At 34.7% G+C, this 22,887-nt stretch overlaps 1 protein-coding gene across 3 annotated transcripts in view; it reads left to right on the forward strand.

The window, feature by feature from the left end:
• The window catches only part of KCNT2 (potassium sodium-activated channel subfamily T member 2), a gene marked incomplete at both ends in the record, with an annotated part of 363,001 nt that overhangs the window by 317,883 nt on the left and 22,231 nt on the right, over window positions 1-22,887 (forward strand). For 2 of the 3 annotated variants that reach the window (XM_080699605.1, XM_080699606.1), the window contains 3 exons: window positions 1,916-2,017; window positions 4,766-4,849; window positions 5,910-6,038. In XM_080699605.1, coding sequence (XP_080555731.1) covers window positions 1,916-2,017; window positions 4,766-4,849; window positions 5,910-6,038 — 315 coding nt within the window. Of the gene's footprint in view, window positions 1-1,915; window positions 2,018-4,765; window positions 4,850-5,909; window positions 6,039-11,946; window positions 11,968-22,887 lie in introns of all 3 variants that reach the window. The other variant, XM_080699607.1, reaches the window with a different exon arrangement.

Consider the following 22,887-nt stretch of genomic DNA (forward strand, 5'->3'; position numbering starts at 1 on the left):
CTAGTGGCACATGCCTGTAATCCCAGTACTTGGGAGGCTGAGACAATAGGATTACAGGTTCAATGCCAATCTCAGCAATTTAGTGAGTCCCTCAGTAACTTTATAAGACCTTGTTTCAAAATGAAAAATAAAATAGGGCTGGGGGTCTATCTCAGAGTTAGAATACCCCTGAGTTCAATTCCTAGTATCAAACAAAACAAACAAATTAAGCACCCTTAAGACCTAGGTTAATATTTTACAGTATATATTATGATGTAAATAACACAATAAAAAAGGGGGCACCATCTTCTTCCTTACCTTGTCTCTGCCTCTTAACTGAGGATATTCTTATAGCCTGGAACATCTTGTCAACTATAGCACCATGACAGTGTTAGCAGTGCTATTAGGTCTGGCTATTGATGAGCCCCATCTTCCTTTGCTCGTTTCAGGGGAAGCCTTGGAGTTAAACCATTTTCAGATCATCCTGACACAAGCAGCCACAGTAGCCCTAGCTCATCTCTGAGATTCATTCTCTGAAGTACCCGCACCCAAAACATTTTCAACCTGGGGGGATCGGAGGCCTCCTTTCCCTGGACATATTCCAAGTTTGCTGCGTTAGAAATCAAGGCTTCCTTTAGCTGTTTCAAGAAGTGAAGATGATTTCATATTCACTTAGCTGTATCAATCTTTTCTGATAAAGTTGGCAGCAAAAGAAGCTGGGAATTTTGAGGTTACCATTTGTCAATTACAAGATTAACTTGATTTCTTAAGAAACTCCTTTCAACACATTTTACATTTGTTCTCCTTTTATTCATTAAGAGGAGGTAATAGCGACTAAATTTTTAAAAGAAACTACCACAGCACCATAAACACACACACACACACACACACACACACACACACACACACACGCACACATATACATAAATACATTGCTATTTGCAAATGTGCATGACTGATAGACCTTAAGAGGTAAATGGAGAAGTAAAACTAAGCTTATGAGAAGCTAGAAACCACTGGATATGATAGACTTGTCTTTTTCTGAACTATTAGAACAAAGTATTATAAACCAGGTGCTTATAAACAACAAATGTTTATTTCTCATAGTTTTGGCGGCTAAGACCAAGATCAAGGTGCTGGTGGATTTGAGGTATGGCAAGGGCCCACTTTGGGTTCAGTGCTTGGTGGAAGACGTTAAGAGTCTCTTTCTTTCAAAAGAGCCCTAATCCCACTCACCAGGGCTGCAGTTCCATGACCTAATCAACCTCCACACCTTCTAACACCAGCACCTTGGCAGTTAGGATTTCAACCTATGAATTCTGGAGGGACACAATTATTCAAGCCCCTAGAACACTCCTACACACCTACCTTTTTGTCCTCACATATGAGCAAATTTAAAAGCAAATCTTCTAAGTGTTATGATACATGATGTGACTTTTTTTTTTTTTTTGCGGTACTGGAGATAGAACACCCTTGGTCTTATTTTTTATTCTTTATTTTGAAATGGTCTCTCTAAGTGGTGGAGGGCCTCACTAAGTAGCTGAGGCTGGCCATAAACCTGGATCCTCTTGTCTCAGCCTCCTAAGTACTGGGATTACAAGCGTGTGCCACCACGCTGACTATGACTCATTTTTATTTACATCTCACAAAATTCCTTTTCTTTCATTTGTTTCTTTTGTCATCTCTTTAATGAAGTGTAAACAAATGTTTAATGAACGAAGGGATGAAACCTTCTTAATTATTTTATGTTCCAATTGATTCAGAAGAGTTGTTTATGGAAATTAAAAGAATATATTGAAAGTATAACTTTAAGCTAAGAATCACACAGTAAGAATATATTTTCATATTTTTCACACGTGTCAAAATAATTTACCTAGGCAGAAATACATAAAATATAAAATGCTCACGAATTTTTCCATCTCACATTTTTGAACAGAAAGAACGGGAAAGAGGTTCCAATTTGGCCTTTATGTTCCGACTGCCTTTTGCTGCTGGAAGAGTGTTTAGCATCAGTATGTTGGACACACTTTTATATCAGGTAGGCACTACTTCATTTTCTCTCAAACATGGTTACTTTATATTTTATTTAAATAAGTAATACTAGCATTTCAAGATGTTAATGTTGGCTCTAGAAGCAGTTAATTATTTCATTACATGTATCTATCACATAAGTGATGTGAGACACTATTTAGAACATTAATAAGAAAATACTATTTAAAATATAATATATGAGCCAGGTGTGGTGGCGCATGATTGTAATGCCAGTATTCAGGAGGCTGATACCAGAGCATGGCGGTTCTCAGGCAGCCTCAGCTACTTAGTGAGGCCCTCTGCAACTCAATGAGACCCTGTTTCAAAATAAAGAATAAAAAATAGTGCAGGGGGTGTAACTCAGAGGTCGAATGCCCCTGGGTTCCATTCTCAGACCTGCAAAAAAAAAAAAAAAAAAATAGAATTAAAAATAGGGCTGGGAGTGTAGCTTGGAGGTCCAATGTCCCTGGGTTATAATATATGGACATTATCCTTAGGAATTTTTGTGTCAGTGTCTGGTGATGTTTTTGTAATATTTTAATAGGTTTTTAATATTACTTCATGCATATTTCTGCATATTACTAGGAGAAATCTTAATAATTTTTTCTTATCATTTTTAATTCCACATACACACACACACAACCCGGTTTCAGCTATAGTATCAAACTGATGTCAATACACATTTTTTTAAAAAAACCAAAAACATTTTAGACAACTTTTTTTTTTTTTTCAGTACTTGGGATGGAACCCAGGGACATTCTTATCTCTGAGCTACACCCCCAGCCCTACTGTTTATTCTTCATTTTGAAACAGGGTCTCATTGAATTGCAAAGGGCCTCACTAAGTAGTGGCTGAGGCTTTCCAGGAATCTCAGGCCACTGGTCTCAGCCTCCCAAATGCTGGAATTACAAGTATATGCCACCATGCCGGGCTATTAAAAAGCCTGGAAATATTTTAGCGATCTTCTACTTATTGCTTACTTTAGGAAAATATAATCAGGATTTTACAAAAAATAACCATTTGGTTTGTTCATGAATGCCAAACTAACATTGTCATTTCCTAATAGCTAAGACATCTATGCACATGCTCCTTCACACAAGTATAATCTTTTATTATTTTTGCCAACAACTGAACAATAGTAATATTTCACATTCTCTGATTAGTGTAACCAGAAAATCTCCAAATATTTCTATTAAAATGAAAATAATATTCATAGGGCTTTGCATTATTTGATAACATTAATCTCAATTAAATATTTAATCATTTGATCATTCCTGTTTTTTAAATATATATGTATATATATATATATATATGTGTGTGTGTGTGTGTGTGTGTGTGTGTGTGTGTGTGTGTATTATTCTGTAGTTGCTTAACTGAATAAATGAATCCGAAGCTAGTTAATGCTTTTCTGCTGGCCTTTGGGCTAGTTTCGCCCGCAAGTGTGCCTCCAGCAATGTCAGGAACCATCTGCCGCTGCCAGATGAGTGCTGCACAATGAAGGAGAGTAAATGCTCCTCTTTACCCTAGAGTTTGCAGGCATAGGGGCTGCTCCAGGGCGCAGGGCTCCCACCACAAATCCCATTGCCACTCACACATTCTTAGAATGTCTTAAAGTGAGATCGCAGGGGAGTTTGATTAACAATATTGAAACTGAAGATTTTATGTTAAAACAGTTGAATGATTCAATGCTTTATGAACCATTGGTCCTTCCTTCCTTTCTTCCTTCCTTCTTTCCTCTTCTTCCTTTATTTCCCTTCTCTTCCTTCCTCTTTCTATAAATAGGTTATTTATATCTTTTGAACTATTGAAAATTACTATTTTTCTTTATTAATTTTTCAAAAAAAATTTAAAATTATCTTGCTTGTGACTGAACATGAGAGATTCACTCATGGTAATTAAGTGCTCTACCATTAAGCTCCATTCCCAGTTCTGGGAATGATTTTAATTACACTTTCTGTAACACCTTACTAAGAAAAGTCTATGGGTTTATAAAGACTTTTCTAGCTTTCAATTGTTCCACTATGAGAGATATAGACACAAAGAAAATATAGTGATTCAAATAATAAAACCAAGAAGCTCTATTTTAGCATCTTTAGTTAGGAAAGATTATATATATATATACTATTAAGTGATAATCATAGTTTATATATTTATTTTAATGTGTTCATTTACTAATATGGGGCTTAATATTAAAACAAAACTTGTTAAAATTTTATTGCAAATTTATTATATTTTTATAATATTTACCATTTATTTCAATTTGTATTTTGTTGTTGTTTTTAAAACACTTTAAAATGTTTTATTGTGCCTGAGAGGACGCATAAAATTTATATGTTATTTCTAAATCATAATTATTTTCTAATCAACAGCTTAACTATATACATTTATTGAAGGATGATGACAAGATAGATTTTTATTTCTTTTTTATTTGGTACTGGGGATGAAACCAGGGGCATTCTACCTCTGAGCTACACCTCCAGCCCTGTTTTGTATTTGTTATTTTGAAACAGGATCTCACAGAGTTGCAAAGTATCTCACTAAGTGGCTGAGGTTGTCTGTGAACCGCGATCCTCCTGTATCAGCCTCCCAAATTGTTGGGATTGCAAGTGTGTGCCACCATGCCCGGCTTTTATTTCCTTTTAATGGAAGTTTAATTATGTCTAAGAAAAACTAATCATTTAGAAGTAGATGTCTAGAGCCTGGTGATCTACATATCTCATGTACATAACACATACATATTTTGTTTATATTGCAGTCATTTGTGAAGGATTATATGATTTCTATCACCAGACTTCTGCTGGGATTAGACACAATACCAGGATCGGGGTTTCTTTGTTCTGTAAGTTAATAAGCCCTGAAATAGAAAATTGTTCTGATGGAACTTTCTAGTTTTCATCTACCATGTACTTTGGCTAACTGTTCTATAATTATGAATTATTTTTCTAACCTTTTTCCAAATAAATACATCCGAGTTTTCTGAATTGCTTGAAGTATTTCCAGAGAAAACGTTTAAAATCAATAATTAGAGCAAACACATTCTGTACAAAATGCAGAACAAGTAATTTTTATAGCTGGTAACTGGAGATAACAGGTTCTGATCTAAACGCCACACTTTCTAGTAAGATAATGATCATGGAGTTTAACTCCTTGGCGTTTTGTTGTTGTTTTGGTTTGGTTTTCTGAGCCTAGGGACTGCTATGTTGTTCAGGCCAGCCTGGAACTCCTAGGCTCAATTTATCCTCCTGCCTCATCCTCCTGAGTTTCTGGGAAGATTGGCATAGTCCACCACGGCACTTTGTGTTTTATAGAGTATACTATGTCCACGTGTATTGAATAAGGGGATTTGCTAATGGTTCAAATTTAAAAATAGCAAAAAAGACCAGAACTCATATTTCCCCTAACCCTCTGCTCATTTTGCTATACATCTTCAGTATACGTATTATCAGAGCATTGGGTGAGATAACTCTTTTTGTCTTGCTTTGGGGTTACTTGGGCACTTTACATTTTGTACAATCAGTAATCTCCAGTAAATGTCAGTAGCATTCTGCACTTACTACAACCTTTTACAAATTCTCACATGTTTTACAATAGCTCCTTGTCCATGACCAGTGTTTTAGTACCTATAGACATTGGACTAATATAATATTAAGTATTACCTGAATAGTTAAATTAAATACTTAAATTTGAGTACCAGATGACTACATGAATTTATTAAGTTTGAGTCCACGCCCAGGTTAAGTTGAGTTGGAGTAAAATAAATTAATACATGATTAAAGAAATAGGAGATATTATTTGGAGATTTACAAATATTAATCAATTCTACCTTTATGAATTAAAAAGTAACTATGGCTTTTTATTTGTTAAACATATACTATGCAAATAATTCATATGTGTTATAGATGAAAATTACTGAGGATGATTTATGGATCAGAACATATGCCAGACTTTACCAGAAGCTGTGTTCTTCTACCGGAGATGTTCCCATTGGAATCTACAGGACTGAGTCTCAGAAACTGTCTACATCAGAGGTTTGGAAATATCAAAGTATTCCTGTATTGATATTTAATATTCTAATCTTGGAAACCAGTTTCTAAAAGATCCCATAAAATGTGAAAATGAAAGCTTACTGGATGCTTAGTGTCAATTCTCAGAAGCTTAAAAACTCAGCTGTTCCCGTAAACTATCTCACAATTTCACAGAATATTGGTGGCTTAAGGATCTATGCTAGAGTTTGCAGACATTGGGCTCTGGAAGTCTTTTGTATACCTAGTGTTAGCCATTTCTAGAATATTGTTGAGAATCAAATGAATTCTAAACAATCCTGAGTTCCTGACACAGAAAAGTTCTCAAAGTAACCTGAGTCTCTAAGATATTATTCTACAAAACTGCGTATGTTAGCACATGGAAAAAAAAAAAACAAAGATAATTCAGTAAATATTGAAATTCATGTTTCTTAATCTCTATATTAAAGATCACTCTAAAGCCCAAAGCCCATCAGTAGTGTCAGGCCTTCCAGAAGAAAACTAAAGAATTTCAACAACAAGTTAGAGCCTATTAGAATGGAAGAAGAATTTGTGATGACTTTATGCAACATATTTTGATTTGGTCATTTTGTGTGGGTCAAAATAATTTTATATCTTTAGCAGTACATCACCTTTTAAATTTGATTATTTATTAAATAATGATTTAGATAAATGTACTCTTATCAATGTCTAGAATGTTGTTTAATATAAATTATGTTTTTTTTGTTTGTTTGTTTGTTTGTTTTGGGTGGTACTGGGGTTCCTGGAAGCCCTTCTACCTCCGGGATACACTCCCATTGGCTACACTCCCAGACCTATTTTTTACTTTTTTTTTTTTTATGTGGAAACAGGGTCTCTTAAGCCAGCAAGGCTGGCTCCAAACCAGCGCGATCCTCCTGTCTCCACCTCCCAAGCGTGGGGATTACAAGCGTGCGCCACGACGCCCGGCTAAATTATGTTTTATATTGAAGATTTTTCTTCAGGCATCCTAAAGATATTATAAATAAAAAAGAAATCTTGATTATATATTTCTTTCTTTTTTGTTTCTATGCAAAATTATCTCAACTATAAGGTTCAAGTCAATCACATGCATTTCACCAGTCCAAATAGATATTAAACCTGCTTGTAATAAAATTAACATCCCTATATAGAAGTTTTACAGAATTCAGATGAAAAGGGTTGATTTTTTGTTATTTCGTTAAAATTTATGGTTTGACATTTACAGAGGTGGATATGGATCCATGTAAATGAGTCTACTATTTACATAGGTGGATAGGTACACTGTAGCTTCAGGAAAACTAAATGGAGATTTATTGCATGTCTCCTGCTGAGTTTGTTTTACTTTTAATGTGGTCTCCATGGTTCACAGCACCCAGATAATCCCAAATCCAAGAAAATCAGAAATGAGCGACTGGAGAAACCTACTAGATAATTAAATATGGAAGATGGTTTAGTAGATATATGTCTAAAATTTTAAGAATATCATATTCAAAAATTATTTAATTATAGGCTAAGAGAAGACAGGTGCTAAGCAGTTAAGTGCTATCTTAGTTCGTTAGGATTTCTATAAGATCGTATAGACTTAGTGGCTTTCGACCAATAGAGCGCTCATTTCTACAGTTCTGGGAACTGGGAAATCCAAGATCAAGGCACTGGCAGATTGTCTGCTCAGGGACTGCTTTCTGATTCTTAGATGGCCACCTTTTCTCTGCATCTTCATCATAGAAGGAGCCAAGCATGTCTACGGGCTTTAATAAGGAATCCTCTGGACCTAATCACCTTCCCAGAGCCTCACATCCATTATTGATTAGATTTGCACATATAAATTAGGGGAACCAATATATTAAAACCATTTCCAATTCGACAGTGGTAAGGACAAAGATTTTCATGCAGTATTTACTTAGGTTTTGTGAACTTAAATGAGGTACGTCCTGCTCTTGGTCAAGTCCATATTCATGTCAGTCATTTTGTATTACTAAAAACCATGTGTGGGCTGTCTAAATTGTGGGAGATAGGAAAAGGATGACTGAGTATTCACATTGTCATCCAGGGGTATTTAACTGAATTTTGGTGAATTCTGCCCATCAACAATAAAGAGCTCCTTAGTAAAATGCTTTAAGTTCCCCAAATTTCTAACATACATTAAAAAAATATCATGTAGAAGATAAAAAGAAACTTTCTCAAAGATTGTACATCTTATATCTCTTTATTGCATTTATTATTTGACAAATATTATTATATGACTTTTATATTTTGACTATTATAGAAATATTTAAGCCACAAGTAACTAAAGATAAAAAAAAACTAAAGATAAAAAGTAGAATCATGAAACATGTTTCCAATAAATTTCATTAGTAAGAGCAGATTTAATTAACATTATTCTGTATTTATAATAAATTAACATTATTCTATATTTCATGTCATTAACTACTGAAATTGAGTCTGAATTCTTATTTTATTTTCCTGTGAAATAAAACAAAAACAGCATTACATTGAGTGGGGTAGTAATTATGGTAGAATATGTGGAAGAATATCAATTCATCCCATACGAGATTTTTCTCCTGGTGACCTATTAAAATAATGAGTATATTATGACCTTTCATACCTAAGAGATTTTTTAGATAACCTGATTAGTAGTGTCTACCTTTAATCTTAGTTTTATGAGATGCAAAATCGCCATTGAAGTGAGTATTCTATTAGGTTAATATCCTATTTTAAACATAACATTAACAACAAAAACAGACATACACAAAAAGAACATAATTTAATTTTTAACCTAGTGAATTCATTGGGTCTTGTGTGAAGAGAGAAGTGTTATTTCTTTCTGATTACATACAAACAGAATGAGAGCTTAGTGGGTAAACTGAAATAAAGCTCAGCTCATACATTTCACCATCTTTCTCAAATATCAGATGGGTTAAAGAAACTAAAGTGTTGAAATCCAAAGATCTCATTGCTGTCTTAAATGCTACTTTGTTCTGATTTGAATTAAAAAAGGAGCAGATTTTAGGGGTGAAAACTTCTTTCAGTAATTGAAGAGTCAGTTATGTTCTTGCTTAGAGAATCGTCAAGTCCTCATTCACTCCCACAGTTCAAAAAGGTGTCTACTTTCTCTCAACCTGCATTGATAAATATGAAAGGTTTATTTTGTGGAGGAGGTCTGTGAACTTTGAGACAATAGACAGAATTGAGGTCCAAGGTTACTACACTGAATTCTGAAAGCTAATTGAAAATATATATTTTGCCGGGCGTGGTGGCGCACGCTTGTAATCCCCGCGCTTGGGAGGCGGAGACAGGAGGATCGCGCTGGTTCGAAGCCAGCCTCGCTGGCTTAGGAGACTCTGTTTCCACATAAAAATGTTAAAAAATAGGTCTGGGAGTGTAGCCCGTGGGAGTGTATCCCGGAGAGGTAGAAGGGCTTCCAGGAACCCCAGTACCACCCCCCCCAAAAAAAAAAAATTATATATATATATATATATATATATATATATATTGTATTCTTTGCCTCTATGCAAGCATGTCACTATCATTTTTACTACATTGTTATGTGACTGTAACACTGTAATATATAAATGCATGAAAAATTAAAGAGTCATTACTAGGGAATTTGGCCAAGTCAAAAAGAGAGACCTGAAGATACAGGCATAGATGTTTCTCTAGTTCACCTATCTAGACAAATCACCATAAGCCCATGATAAAAAGAATCCCAGCCAAGTGAGGAAGTATATCAGCTGCAATCTCAATACTTGGGAGACTGAGAGAGGAGGTCAGAGGACATCCTCAACAACTCCGTGAGACCCTGTCTCAAAATAAAATATAAAATAGGGCTGGGGGTGTAGCTTGAAGGTTGGATGCTTCTGAGTTCAGTCCCCAGTATTACCCCCCACAACAAATAAGAGAATCTTGCCCCAATCTTCAAATTGAGTTATTAGTCTCTTTGGTAAGCTTTTCAAGTTGGAACACAGGGTGTAGATGGGTGATTCTCTTTATAACGAGACATGTATGTCAGCAAGCTGAAGAATTTCTGGTATTATCTATATCTTTCTATTTATAATAGTTTTTTATAAGCATTAATATTCTCTTGGTTCAAAAAGTAATACAAGGAGGACAGAGACTCATGTTCTTTTAGGGGGACAAAAAAACATATTTTTCTCCATAATTTGTTACAAAGATTCTAGAATCTAAATGGGTCACTGAATTCACTTGTTGGCAAAACTTCAAAAATTGAATTAATGTGAAATTATTTCTATTTACTTATTCTACTTATAGAAAATACTTATACTTTTCATTATAGCAATATCAATGTTCTTATTATATTAATGTTCTCATAACAAAATGCTACCCAGTTTCTACCTGGTAATATTAGCTACCATGCAACATGTACAACAAACTAATTTTTTTCCAAAAGCTAAAAAATTTTGAATCAACAAACATATATATCCCTCTATTGTGGGGGGTAAGAAAATATGAACCTTTATTCCCCTTTAGCTTTTCAGTATACTGAAAATCACATATGCTTCAATATATTTTAACTAGGGAAATTTTTATTAGAAAATATAATTAATCATAGGATATCAAAGCACCAACATCTTTTATTGTGTACACAAAAATATGTGGAATAGAAATGTTATCTAGATTATTGACCACCTCACTATTGTAGCTGATAAATACTGTAGCTTTCAAAAGTATGCATAGTGGAATAATCACTGACGATTCCACCTGTCAATCATTAACTCTTTAATATTGTAATGAATAATTAGTAAAATGGAAAGCGGCAGTAAAAATATATTATTGAAATACGCATTTACTTTTTACAAAATCCCATTGATATAATACAATTATTTTAGTAATGATTGGGATAGAATTGTTTTACAATTCTTTTGTTCTTTTGCTGTTATTGGCTCCTCAAACATTTATTCACTGGGCCTCTATGTTAAAAATGTGGGAGTAAAAAATTTTAGGGAGTCCACAATCAAATGTTTATTACACATTTTTTTATTTGCAATAATAGATGATGCTAGATAATGAGTTAAACTTGAGCTATATTATATCAAAGAATATAATCAAGCATTTTGATTCTTCTGATTTTAAAATGAATATAAAACTGAGTGTGGTGGCACACTCCTGCAATCCCAGTACTTAGGAGGCTGAGCGAGGATCATAGGGTTGAGACCAGTCTCAGGAACATAGCAAGGCTTTTAGCAACTAAGTAAGGCCTTCTTTCAAATTAAAAAATATGGCTGGGGGGTAGCTCAGAGGTAGAACACTCCTGAGTTCAATCCCTAGTACCACAATAAATACATAACTCAATTAACAAAATAAAATAGAATGAATATAATATTACTTAGAACTCTTAAGATAGCACGAATTTTACAATGCCTATACACTTAACTATTATAAGTTGATTGGAAAGATCATTATTAGACTCTACAACCAATGTGAAAATTCAGAATACTGCTTTTAGCTAACTTATATGTGAGAGAAAAATCAATTTTACTCTTAAGATCCAAAAGTAAAAGACATAGTCAAGATATTAATACTACTAGTAATTATTGAATGAAAATATGTCTAATATTCTCTTTCAAATATAGTAGCTTCATCAGCTACTATCAATTACTTTATTTTCTATGACTAGCACCACTTTTATTTTTGTTAAACTTATAAACACAATGTTAGCCACAAATAACAACACTGAAAATAACACATCTTTGACAAACATTACAAACGACAGTTTATTCTTTACTTTTGTTCAAAAGCCCTGTGATGAGCAAACCCATAATTAGATGATACGCGTCACGTGGGTATTTGTTATACTGTGTCCTTGTTGCCAATCTGCTTCATGTATGTACTGTTTAGTCATTGTTTAAACTGTATTCTGTGTGTTTCTTTTTTCCTTCCTTCTCTTTGTTATCAGTCTCGAGAAATAGCATCACAAGTAAGTACCTTCCGTTTGTCTCCCTTTCCTCTAATGCTGTAATATATACATTCAGAACAATAAAAATACAGAGTATTAAGCAATGAATTCTGTACTTCAGACTTAAGAATAAAATATACCACATGGAAATGCTTATAAATGCCTTCCTTTGAAGTTAGTGTATTTACATTTTCCACAAAGAAATGAAAATTAATGTTATCATTTATCTTATATTCATGGTTATATAGTAATCCATTTGGACTCTTTTTCAGATTATCAGTATATCACATACACATATGCTACTGTAATTTTTGAGATGCCAATGAGTGTAACATACTTAAAAGTATAAAGTTTCAGTAATTTTATTTTTAAAATTAATTATGTAGACAGAATGTCTTTTAAATTTCACATTAGAGCGAACCTGAACTCAATTCAAGGTGCAAATTGAAGCTTTAGAAAAAAAAATATTAAGATTGAGAAGTGAAAAATCTTACATTGGTTCCCAAACTTATTTTCTTTTGCTTTTCAAATGCTCGAGAGTGAACAGATTCTTTACCTACTCTACCAGAGAACTCTGTGCTATTCTGAGTACCTACAATGAGGAGATTTCAAAGGTTATAGACTCCAGACATATATTGTAGAAGCTGTTTTTCCTAACCTGGGTGTTGCAAGAATAGTCTAGAATATTTATGCACTAAGACTATATAAATCTACTATTTTAACAAGTGCATAACAGATTATTATTAACTGTAATTACCATGCTGTAAATGAGGTCTCCAGAACTCACTCAATTGAATCTTTGTGCCTTTGACCAACATCTCCCCATTTCCTCCCATCTCTTGATGCCTTGCTAGCCATTCTCTACTGTTTTTCTTCTTTTTGTACTGGGGATTCAACCCAGGGGCATTCTACCTCTGAGCTATACTCCTAGTCCTGCTTTTTGTCTTTTGAAGCAGTGTTCCACTAGGTTGCTGAGAATCTTACTACATTGCTGAGGCTGATCTCAAACCTGTGATCCTCCTCTCCTGACTACCATTTTTACACTCTTGTTCTATGAATCCAACTTTTATAAAGAAGGAAAATGACATAACTGAACCTAGATCACATTAGACTATGTGAAATGAGTCAGCAAGAAAAATATTACTGCCATTTTTTTTTTTTCTTGTGGTACTGGGGATGGAACCCAGGGGCCTTCTACCTGCAGGCTACACTCCCAGACCTATTTTATATTTTGTTTGGAAACAGGGTCTCTTAAAGCAGCCAAGGCTGGCTTCCAACCTGGGTGATCCTCCTGTCTCAGCTTCCCAAAGTGCGGGGATTACAAGCGTGCGCCACCACGCCTGACTTATTACTGCCATTTTTAAAGAACAAATTGAGATTTAAACAAATTACCTTGATTCAGGCCAATCACTTAGAGAGTACCAGACTTGGATTTACAATCATTACTGTCTGACACCAACATGTCTGCTTTCATTCATTAGATTTCATAGTCTGGCTACCCTTCTCTTTCCCACCATCTGTTTTGAGGTCCAGAAATGTTTTGAGAATCAACACAGCAACTGATTCTTGAACCATAAGCATATGTTTTCAAAGCTCTGTTTATATTCCTTTCTCTTTATATTCATCTGCTCTTTTTTATGCACATTACTTGAAAAAGTTCATTGCTCTTTTTGGATTTCAACAATTACCTCTGTGTTGGTGGATGACAAATTTCTGTTGTAAGCCCTAATTCTTTCAATTCTTTCACATAAAGAACAAACTCACTGAAATGGTTTGGACTTAGAATGTCTCCCTAACCCTCAGGAAAACAAGGTAGCTAGACCAGAAGAGAGGCTTGCTTGCTAAGGAGGGGCCCCTGGGGCAGTGGCCTTGGGGATCTTTTATGACGTTCTCTCCTCCTCTTGCTGGCTCTCTGCTGCAAGCCTCCAGAGTGTGAGAGCAGAGCCTGGCACTTTCCCTCTTTTTACTTTCCATTGTCCTGTCCTCAACTCCACAGACCCAGCCTGGCGTGGATTGAACTTTTACATCTCCAAAAGCTGTGGACAAATACATCTTCCTTCATCTAAGTTTTGTGAGGTCAGGTTTATTGGGTCACCATAGTGAGAACGTTGATCTAGACACTCGTGATCTTTATCTGCAACACCCTGTCTCTTTTCATCCTCCAGAATAGCACACAGATATCAAGTAACACAAGGCACCAGGCACACTCGTCAGGGTGTTCAGGATGCATCAATCAATAAATGACTTCTCAGAAAACTGTTATGAACACTTCATGCTCATCAGTAGCTTCAGCATTACCTCATGGTGGATTTATTATGTGAAGCTTCTCTTTTTCTTCCGTATCTTGCATAGTGCTGCATGACTTCCTTAACTTTATTGCCATAGTGAAGAATCTTTCGTGTGTGGTTGGTGCTTAATATCTCAAATAAGAATTCTCCTTACTGGATTTGAAGCTGTTCTCTACTCTAGCACTGCCTACCAACGCTTCTGTTCCTGTTCTTGTTAATATTCATTTATCCAGAGATTCTCCTGAACAGTGAGCACTGGACTTGGAAGAATGTGTTTGGGTTTAAATCTTGGCTCCTCTTTGACTAGCCATGTGAGAACATGGGTTACATTCAAGATAAAGCGGAAGGAAGACTAAGTACGGAGCAATCACTTCAGAAGTTAGAAAAAGAAGGAAGTAATTTGTGAAGTGAATTGTCCCAAGTTAATGGCAAGTAATTCTCTGCACAGTACAGAGTGGCAGAGACCATATTTCATTATTTCTTTTTTTGTTAGTGTATTGTTTTTGAGGAGATGCCTCTTTTCCAGAAAGGTTCATGCTGATGCACTCAAATTGACAAATTATCTGGGTATGATGGTACACTCCTGTAATCCCAGTACATGGGAGGCTGAAACAGGAGGATCTCAAGTTCAAGGACAGCCTCAGCAAGTAGTGAGACCCTCATCAACCTAGCAAGACCTTAAGTCAAAATAAAAATAAAGTAGGGATGGGGGTACAGCTAAGAGGTAGAATGTGCCTGGGTTCAATCCCCAATACCACCAAAAAATTTACAAATCAAACTCATTAAGTCCATATTCCTAGTTCTGAATAGACATCTTATTGTATTTGTCAAATCGATACATTAACCTCCAATTTTTTCTGATTCATGCACACACACACACACACACACACCCCTCTACCATGAATCTGAGCTCATTTATATTTTCTTTTTTTACTTTACCTTTTATAGAAGTTTATACTTGAATCTATTTCTAACTTTACAATTCTTCTCCTAATATTTTCTAGGTCTTAATGATTCTTAATCTTGTTCATTCCAAATACCAAGAAAGCATTTCTTACTTTCATCATTTACTTATTTTAATTAAATAAGACTCTCACTGGCACACTTATTAACAAGAGGCCATTTGAAGGCATCCAATATATTTGAGTTAATTTAACTACCTAGTCATGACATTTTGTCCACTTAACATCTTAAACTGCAGAGAGATCATTCTTTCACTTTGCCCTGCCAGGATAAGTGAATTAAGCCTTTAGTCACAGCTCCTTGCGGAGTGGCTGTTAAAATCTGTGAAATGAGAACTAAATGGGATAATTATGAACCTCATCTGAGTCACCTAGATCTTCCTAAGGAAACAGCGATCTGGAAGCAGTGGTATGCTTGGATTGATAGTACAATTCTAGGTAGCATATCGATGTTCATATCTGCCCAGAATTATTCATACTTGAGAGTGCCTATTCTTTAATGAAGTCATTAAATATATCAGAAAATTTCTTTCCCCAGCCTTTTTTTTATCTATTGATTTGAAAATACTGGAAAGGATAAGAGAATTGTGTTTGTGTATGTGTTTAAAATATTTTGGGCATGGTGGGAGAGGTGCTGTACTCAGAATCACTGCCCTAGCTTTTAAAAATCTGTACATTTAGATCCTCTCTCTTTTAGGCTATAACATATTGAAAGCTAGAGAGTGATAGCACCCAGCCTAACTTAAGTATGTAAGGTCTACAAATATATGTGCATTATATATTGCTTTTGTATTTTTTATCTTGTTTGCAGGTAGATTTTGGATACTAAAACTATTCAGATTGTATATGAATGTTTTTCATACACATATATAAAAATGTTTAATATGCAAGCCTAGGATACTCTTAAAAGTGACATTTTGGGCAAAAAGCAAGTATGTCATCACGTGGTTATTGCTAGACAAAAAATGAATTATTTAGTTTAGGAAAACTCTTAGTTTCTTTGTAAAACAGTATTTAATGAAGATGAAATCAGTCAGTCTTGATTTGAGACAAACTTCAATTTTGATTTATCAGACACACATCAGTTGAAAACACTACATTAAATATTTAATAACTATTATGTGGGTGAAGAACTGTCATAAGACTTGAAAAATTCTTTATATTCAGCCATCATAGTTCTAATTCTTATAGTAAACTTATTATTTTGAAGAGAAAGTAAAATATTTCTCTAATACACAGTGAAATAAGATGGAAGTCATATGACTTCATAAGAAAAGCACCTGAAAACAGTGTTACTGGCATCAGTGGAGCTAAATAAAGTGGAAACATGATATAATTTAAAGGATTTTATTAACTATTTTAAATATATTTCAGAATATCACAACTCAAATTAGTTATGAATATTTTATGTATATAAAACTTTATAAATTGTTACAGAAAAAATTAAATTCTCAGGGTCAACAATAACCTGTATGACATATTTGTATGAATGAAAGGCAGATGACCTCCCCTTGACCCTCCAATCATAGCAGTTCAATGGACCACAATAAGCAATAGCCTCTGCTTGATGTCCTCATAGAGTGTCAGTATCTATGGCATGTATATTAGAAATAAAAATAACAGCTATTTAATAAAATCATTATCTGTTCCATGAAAATCAATTCTTCCTTGTTCTTCTTAATCAGTTTTTTCTTTATATATCTACATTCTTAATTTCTTATTTCTCTCCTACTTAGTATTTCTCAGATAAGGATATTGACATTTTAAACATAAAATTAGGTATTTATATCTAAACCATATTTATCTTTTCATAATTATTTTTTGTTTGTTTGGTTGTTTGCTTGCTTTTTTATGGTACTTGGGATTGAATTTGGAGGCACTCTACTTCTGAGTTATAGCCCCATCTCTTTTCATTTTTTTTTTGTTTTTTTTTTGAAACAGGGTCTTGCTAGCTTTCTGAGAACCTCGCTACGTTGCTGAGGCAGTCCTTGAACTCATGATCCTCCTGTCTCAGTGTCCCAATTACTGTGATTCCAAGTATGTACCACCACTCTTGGCATTCATAATACTTTTTAATATTCCTTGCAAAAGAACTCAATAAGTATTTACAGAACTCGGTCACAAGTATTCTCAACATGGAGTCATCCCTTCCACTCTGCTTAAACCATCATAAACTCCATCTTTTTACGTTTCATTTGTACAAGCTCTATCAGTAGTTTCGGCCCTTAAGGGTCATTTTTTTCTTTAAAACTTATATAAATGTTTATGGGCCATATCTTGTATTTCTCCATAGAGTACATGCTTCTAAGTAGGTGAGAAATGTATAGCATAGTTTCCTTATTTGTGTTCATACCTGAAACTAGTGTTTCAATGTGTGGACTGGGTATCATTCCGAAGGGTAATGCTTTGATGATCCCATATAAGAAGAAAGGATGTCCCACCCCAAATTTGATTCTAATGTTGAGACTGATGATACTATCCCTGCAACCAGATGGTTTGATGAAACGTTTGGGGGAAGTGAGATAGACTCTTGAGCAGTCATCAACTGGCTTAAACTTAATTTGGTAAGGGCTAGGTCTGGAGTAAAGTTTTCCATGCATAGGGAGTAAAGTTTTCCATGCACAGGGAGTATAAATTTCCCACTGGCATAAAAAGAACAAGTAACTAAGCTGTGTCATCAACTTTTCTGGAAGTGGAGCAGAAAGATGTGTTGGCTTTTGAATTCTGTCAGCCGGTAGGCATCAAAAGTGGAGTCAGACTCTGTTACAAATCACCCCTGATGTTTGATGACTTAAATGTGCCTTTTTTCACTCAAAGTTTATACTTGAACATATTATAGCTTGTAGCCTGTGGTTGGCAGGGAGATAGGAGCTTCTTTGAATGTTTTGTGCAGTATTGTGGAATATTTTGGAGAAGTAATATGTGTCTTGCCTGTTGCCGACTAATCTCAGTTGGGTCGTTATTGTCAGCTCCCGGTCAAATCCTCAGAAAGATGGGGCAAAAGGCAGGTGGAGTTCTGCAGAAGGCTATCTGCAGCAATTCTTTCCCCTCTATGAATTCCCTAAGTTTTTAGGTACGGCGCTTGGGAAAGAATTTGAGGTGGACAAAGGCTTCTTGAGCCAATGACAATTTATTACAGGAACCCAGAGAAATTTATACCCTTCACCAGTGAGATTAATAATAGGAGAAAAAAGAAAGGGAAGGGGGGCAATCACAGCAAAACAATAGTAAATTACATATAAACAAAGTAAATGACTAGTCCAGCATTTAGGAGATTAACTCCTCCGATATCTCAGCAGGGCAGGTCCAAAGGTAAATTCCAAAGGTAATACAGGCACGCCCAAGGCCCAGGGCTTGGAGAATACGCCTTCTCATGGAATCTTCTTTTGCTTTCTTTTTTGAAGTTTCCATCTATATCCATATGACAAGCATGGGGAGATGTGGCGTCCAGGGAGATGCGATGGGCGTCTCTCAGATCTCATCCGCTTTGCCTTCTGAAGTCTGAAAGCTTACAAAAACTCACAACACAGCTTGGCAAATAAGACACCACAAATAACACTGTGAAGTTCTTGGATTTAGTTGTCAGATGTATTTCCTTGACTGCTGAACACTCTTTTTTAGACAAAAAGCCTATTAGAGGCTTATTGGTCTCTAAGAATCCATTTCCTTATCACAAACCCTCTGCAACCTGCTTCTAACTTTCTAATTCCTTTCTTTCCCAGTCAGGACGTTCTTATGATAAGCTCTTCTTCATGAAAAAGTGCTTTCTTACTCTTACGGTATTTCCTTTCCTTCATACATATATATTTAGAATATCTGTCCTTTATTTTGTCATTTTCATTTCTAGCCATGCGGCATTCTCCCTGTTTCGGGAACGCTCACACTGGACTTGAAGGTCAACAATCTTTCTCCTTGGCTCTATTGTATTTTGGCAACTAAGTTGTTCATCAGTTAAATTGCTTTGAAGTCACACCCAAAATTTTATCTTCTCTGTCTCTAGGCAGGATCTCAAGGGTAAACAAAGTTTCCTTAAACTGAGCTATCGGTTACCGGAGTTAATAGCTTAACCTAAGTTAGTGATAGTGAGGGTCAGAGACCCTTTGTAATTGCTGCAGTTGGAATGCTTATCACAGCATCTGAGTTCTGGCCAGTTTTTTCCTTACTATTGAGCAAAGCCAAGGACGTTTATTTCCACGGACTCAATTTCTGATCTCACATCATCAGAGCAATTCGTGTAGAGAGTTAAAAGAATACCAAGAGAATAATAGTTATGAAGGATATCTAAAGTGGGGGATATTTTTTGCCAGAGACGATACCTCTTTCTCGGGGCATTCTGCCGATAACTATGTGGAGTGGGGTCTTCAACACATAGATGCCGAGGCAGCAGGATGTCTTGGCATTGCCCACCTTAAAAAGTGTGTAAAACACCGAAGGGGATAAGGTATGCTTTAGTTATGCTTGAACCATGGCTTTAATATGTGCAGAGACATATGTGACCTTGAATTTTATTTTATATATCTATGAGGCAAGAGATTTGCAGAGCTCTGTACTGGATGGTGGGAACTCATCTGCTGCCATTGTGTGGACCAAATAGAACACAGACAATAACCCCAAAGTCTATAAAAATGCGTGAATTAAACTATTATTATCTAGGTCATTAGGTGCTAAGATGATTCCCTGAAATGCTGACATTTTAGTCCTTCTTTACCAGGATATCCTCTTACAAGATCAAATGTAGTTTTCCAGGAAGTTTCATCACAGGAGTGGTGATACTGCCATGAATAGACTATTCATTCAGTTGATCCCAAGAACTCCCTAAGTAGCCAGGAAATTCAAGATAAGGATGACCTGTTCTAACACCATAGCATCTGACAAGGGGATGAAGACAAAGAAATTATCCTCTCTTGTAAGGAATATGCCATAAGGCACAAGTTTGGCTATTTCCTGCAGGTACTATTTCATTTGAACAAGATGGCCTTGATGGCCATGCCAAACTTGCATGGTACTGCTTCACTGACCAAAAGCATCATGGGACACTGAGTGCATGGAGTCATCCTTAGAAACCCTAACTGTAATATCAGACAGACAGAAGGTCTTTGTGGTTCTATTTTATCAGATTGATTCTGTTTGACAAATATTTAATTTAATTTATTATTAATTGGGTCAGAACATTTATGCCTATTGTGGAATATTTTAGAACAATGAGTCTATGCCCATGAGGAATTCAGGCAAGGCAATTGTTTTGTTGATTAAAATGAGGAGGGCCTATTGTTTCTTAACTTTATATTGAAAGCATCCTTCCCATAATTATAGAAATATAGAAATTACCTTAATTTTAATGCAATTACAAAATTTAGGGTACTTTCTTTAAATTCAGTGGCATCTCTTTCTAATTCTGTAATTTGGGCCCCAACAACTTATAAGCCTCTGAAGGTTTGTTGATTGATATGCCCTGGAGGATGATAAAGTTAACTCGGTAATTATGTTATAGATACACAAATCTATTCAGTTCCTTTTTATCATTTTGTTTTACAAATTATTTTAGTAAATTAAGAATTTCCAAGTGGGATGAATTATAGACTACCATTTGTTTTTTGTTTCCTTTCCTGTATTCATTTTGTTATTGTTGTTGCTGTTGTTGCTGTTGTGTTCTGTGTATAATTAGAGGCTTACCCTCTCCTGTGCTCCTATTTTTAAGCCTCTTCTTTCAGAGATTCTCAAATCAGTACTCTTGGGATATGGGCCTACCTAATAGCAAAAGTTGTTTTATAAAGTCTTAAGTATCTTAGATTTAAATTGGATTTAAATTAACACTTTGACTTTGTACAGTTATAAAATTGAAATGAGGAGTTAATGGAGATGGTATCTGCCAAAAGTAAATTTTGTGTATAGAATTATACATTGAACTGAAAGATACCTAAGACATCACATGCAGGAAATATGTCATTTTAAAAAATATTCAGATAATGTAGTTGTAAATACATTATAGTTGCTTGATTCCAAATGCAGTATTTTTGACTAGATGACAGCTTATTTTCTAATTAATTCTGTGATTCTGAAAATACTTTGACAATGCAATTAAATTCAATGTAAACATTTTTCTCTTGATTACAGACAATATTAACACATCAAATTGAGCTTTAAGAAATTGATAAAACATATTTATGTTAATATTTTAAAATAAAAAACAATTTCACTTGGCTAAAAATCAGTAACTACAGTGCGTACAGATTTAAACTATTTAAGTAGTTTGACTTCAATGGAATATATTATATAGGAATTATTTTACAAACTTCTTAAGTGACACATCTTCAGTAATTTTTTATTCTTTAGCAAAAATGCTGAATGTCTTCAATCATAGATAACACAGTTTTAAAGTATTGTGAAGCCTATAAGATTATTCTTAAGAGAAGCATGAATCTAGATTACATATAGGCACTTTCAAACTATTAGGTGAATTTATTTATTTTGTAAAACCACATTGCTCCATAGTTTGTTTACTAACCTGTGACATAAATAACAGATTGATAAAAAATTGAGGGGAAATTGAATCATTTTGATATGTGTGTAAAGTATAGAAAAGACTGCTTGATACACTTATGAGTTTGACAATTTCTACCTTTCTGAAAACAATAAAGTAATCAAAATAGTTTAAACATAAACATTTTTTACTTAAATGATTTTAGTTCTTATTCTTGTAAAGATGTAGTTTTAGCTTTTTAACAAATATCAATTTTGATAATTGTTTAGAAAATAATATACCTTTTAAAAGTTAATATTTTAAATTAGCAAGAAAATTATTGAAATAGTTGTGAATTTTTATTTTCTATTTGTACCATGCATGCACCCACATACACACACACACACACACACACACACACACACACACAAACACACGCATGGACGCACACATACACTCAGACTCTCTCTGTCTCCCAAAATAAAATATACGTACTTTCAAAAAGCTCAACACCAAGAAAACAAATAATCTAATAAAAAAATGGGCAAGTGAATTAAATAGACACTTCATGAAGGAAAAAATTAAAATGGCCAATAAATGCATGGAAAAATGCTAACCATCATTAGCAATCAAAGAGATGCAAATCAAAACTATCCTGAGATTTCACCTAACTCCAACTAGAATGGCAATCATTTAAAACACAAACAACAACAGATGCTGGCAAGGATGTGGGTAAGTGGGAACTCTAAAACATTGTTGGTGGGATTGCAAATTAGTGCAACCACTTTGGAAAACAGTAAGGAGAATCCACAGAAGAATGGGATCAAATCTACCATTTGATCCAGCAATAGCTACTTTTGGGTACCTACACAAAAGAAAGGAAACCAAACTACCAAACTAATGCATGCGTATCAATCTATGTTCATAGCTGCACAATTCACCATAGCCAAACTATGGAACCAGCCAAGATGTCCATTGCTGAACAAAGATTGACACTCTTTATTAATGATAGCTATTGCTCAAGAGTTTGTCTACTATGTCCACAGAAAAGGATTTTCAGTTTATATCAAGTAGACGAAAATAGAAAGTTAAAAACTATAACATTATCCATCATTGCCAAACCATGGTATTTAAAAATTGTAATGCTTTCATCTTAAATTCTATTAAGTAAAAATATGTTTTCTAAAAACTTTAAATCAATAATTTCTTATTTTGAAGTCATAAACATTGA

This window comes from Muscardinus avellanarius (assembly GCF_963383645.1).
Source record: "Muscardinus avellanarius genome assembly, chromosome: 7".
Classification (NCBI taxonomy): Eukaryota; Metazoa; Chordata; class Mammalia; order Rodentia; family Gliridae; genus Muscardinus; species Muscardinus avellanarius.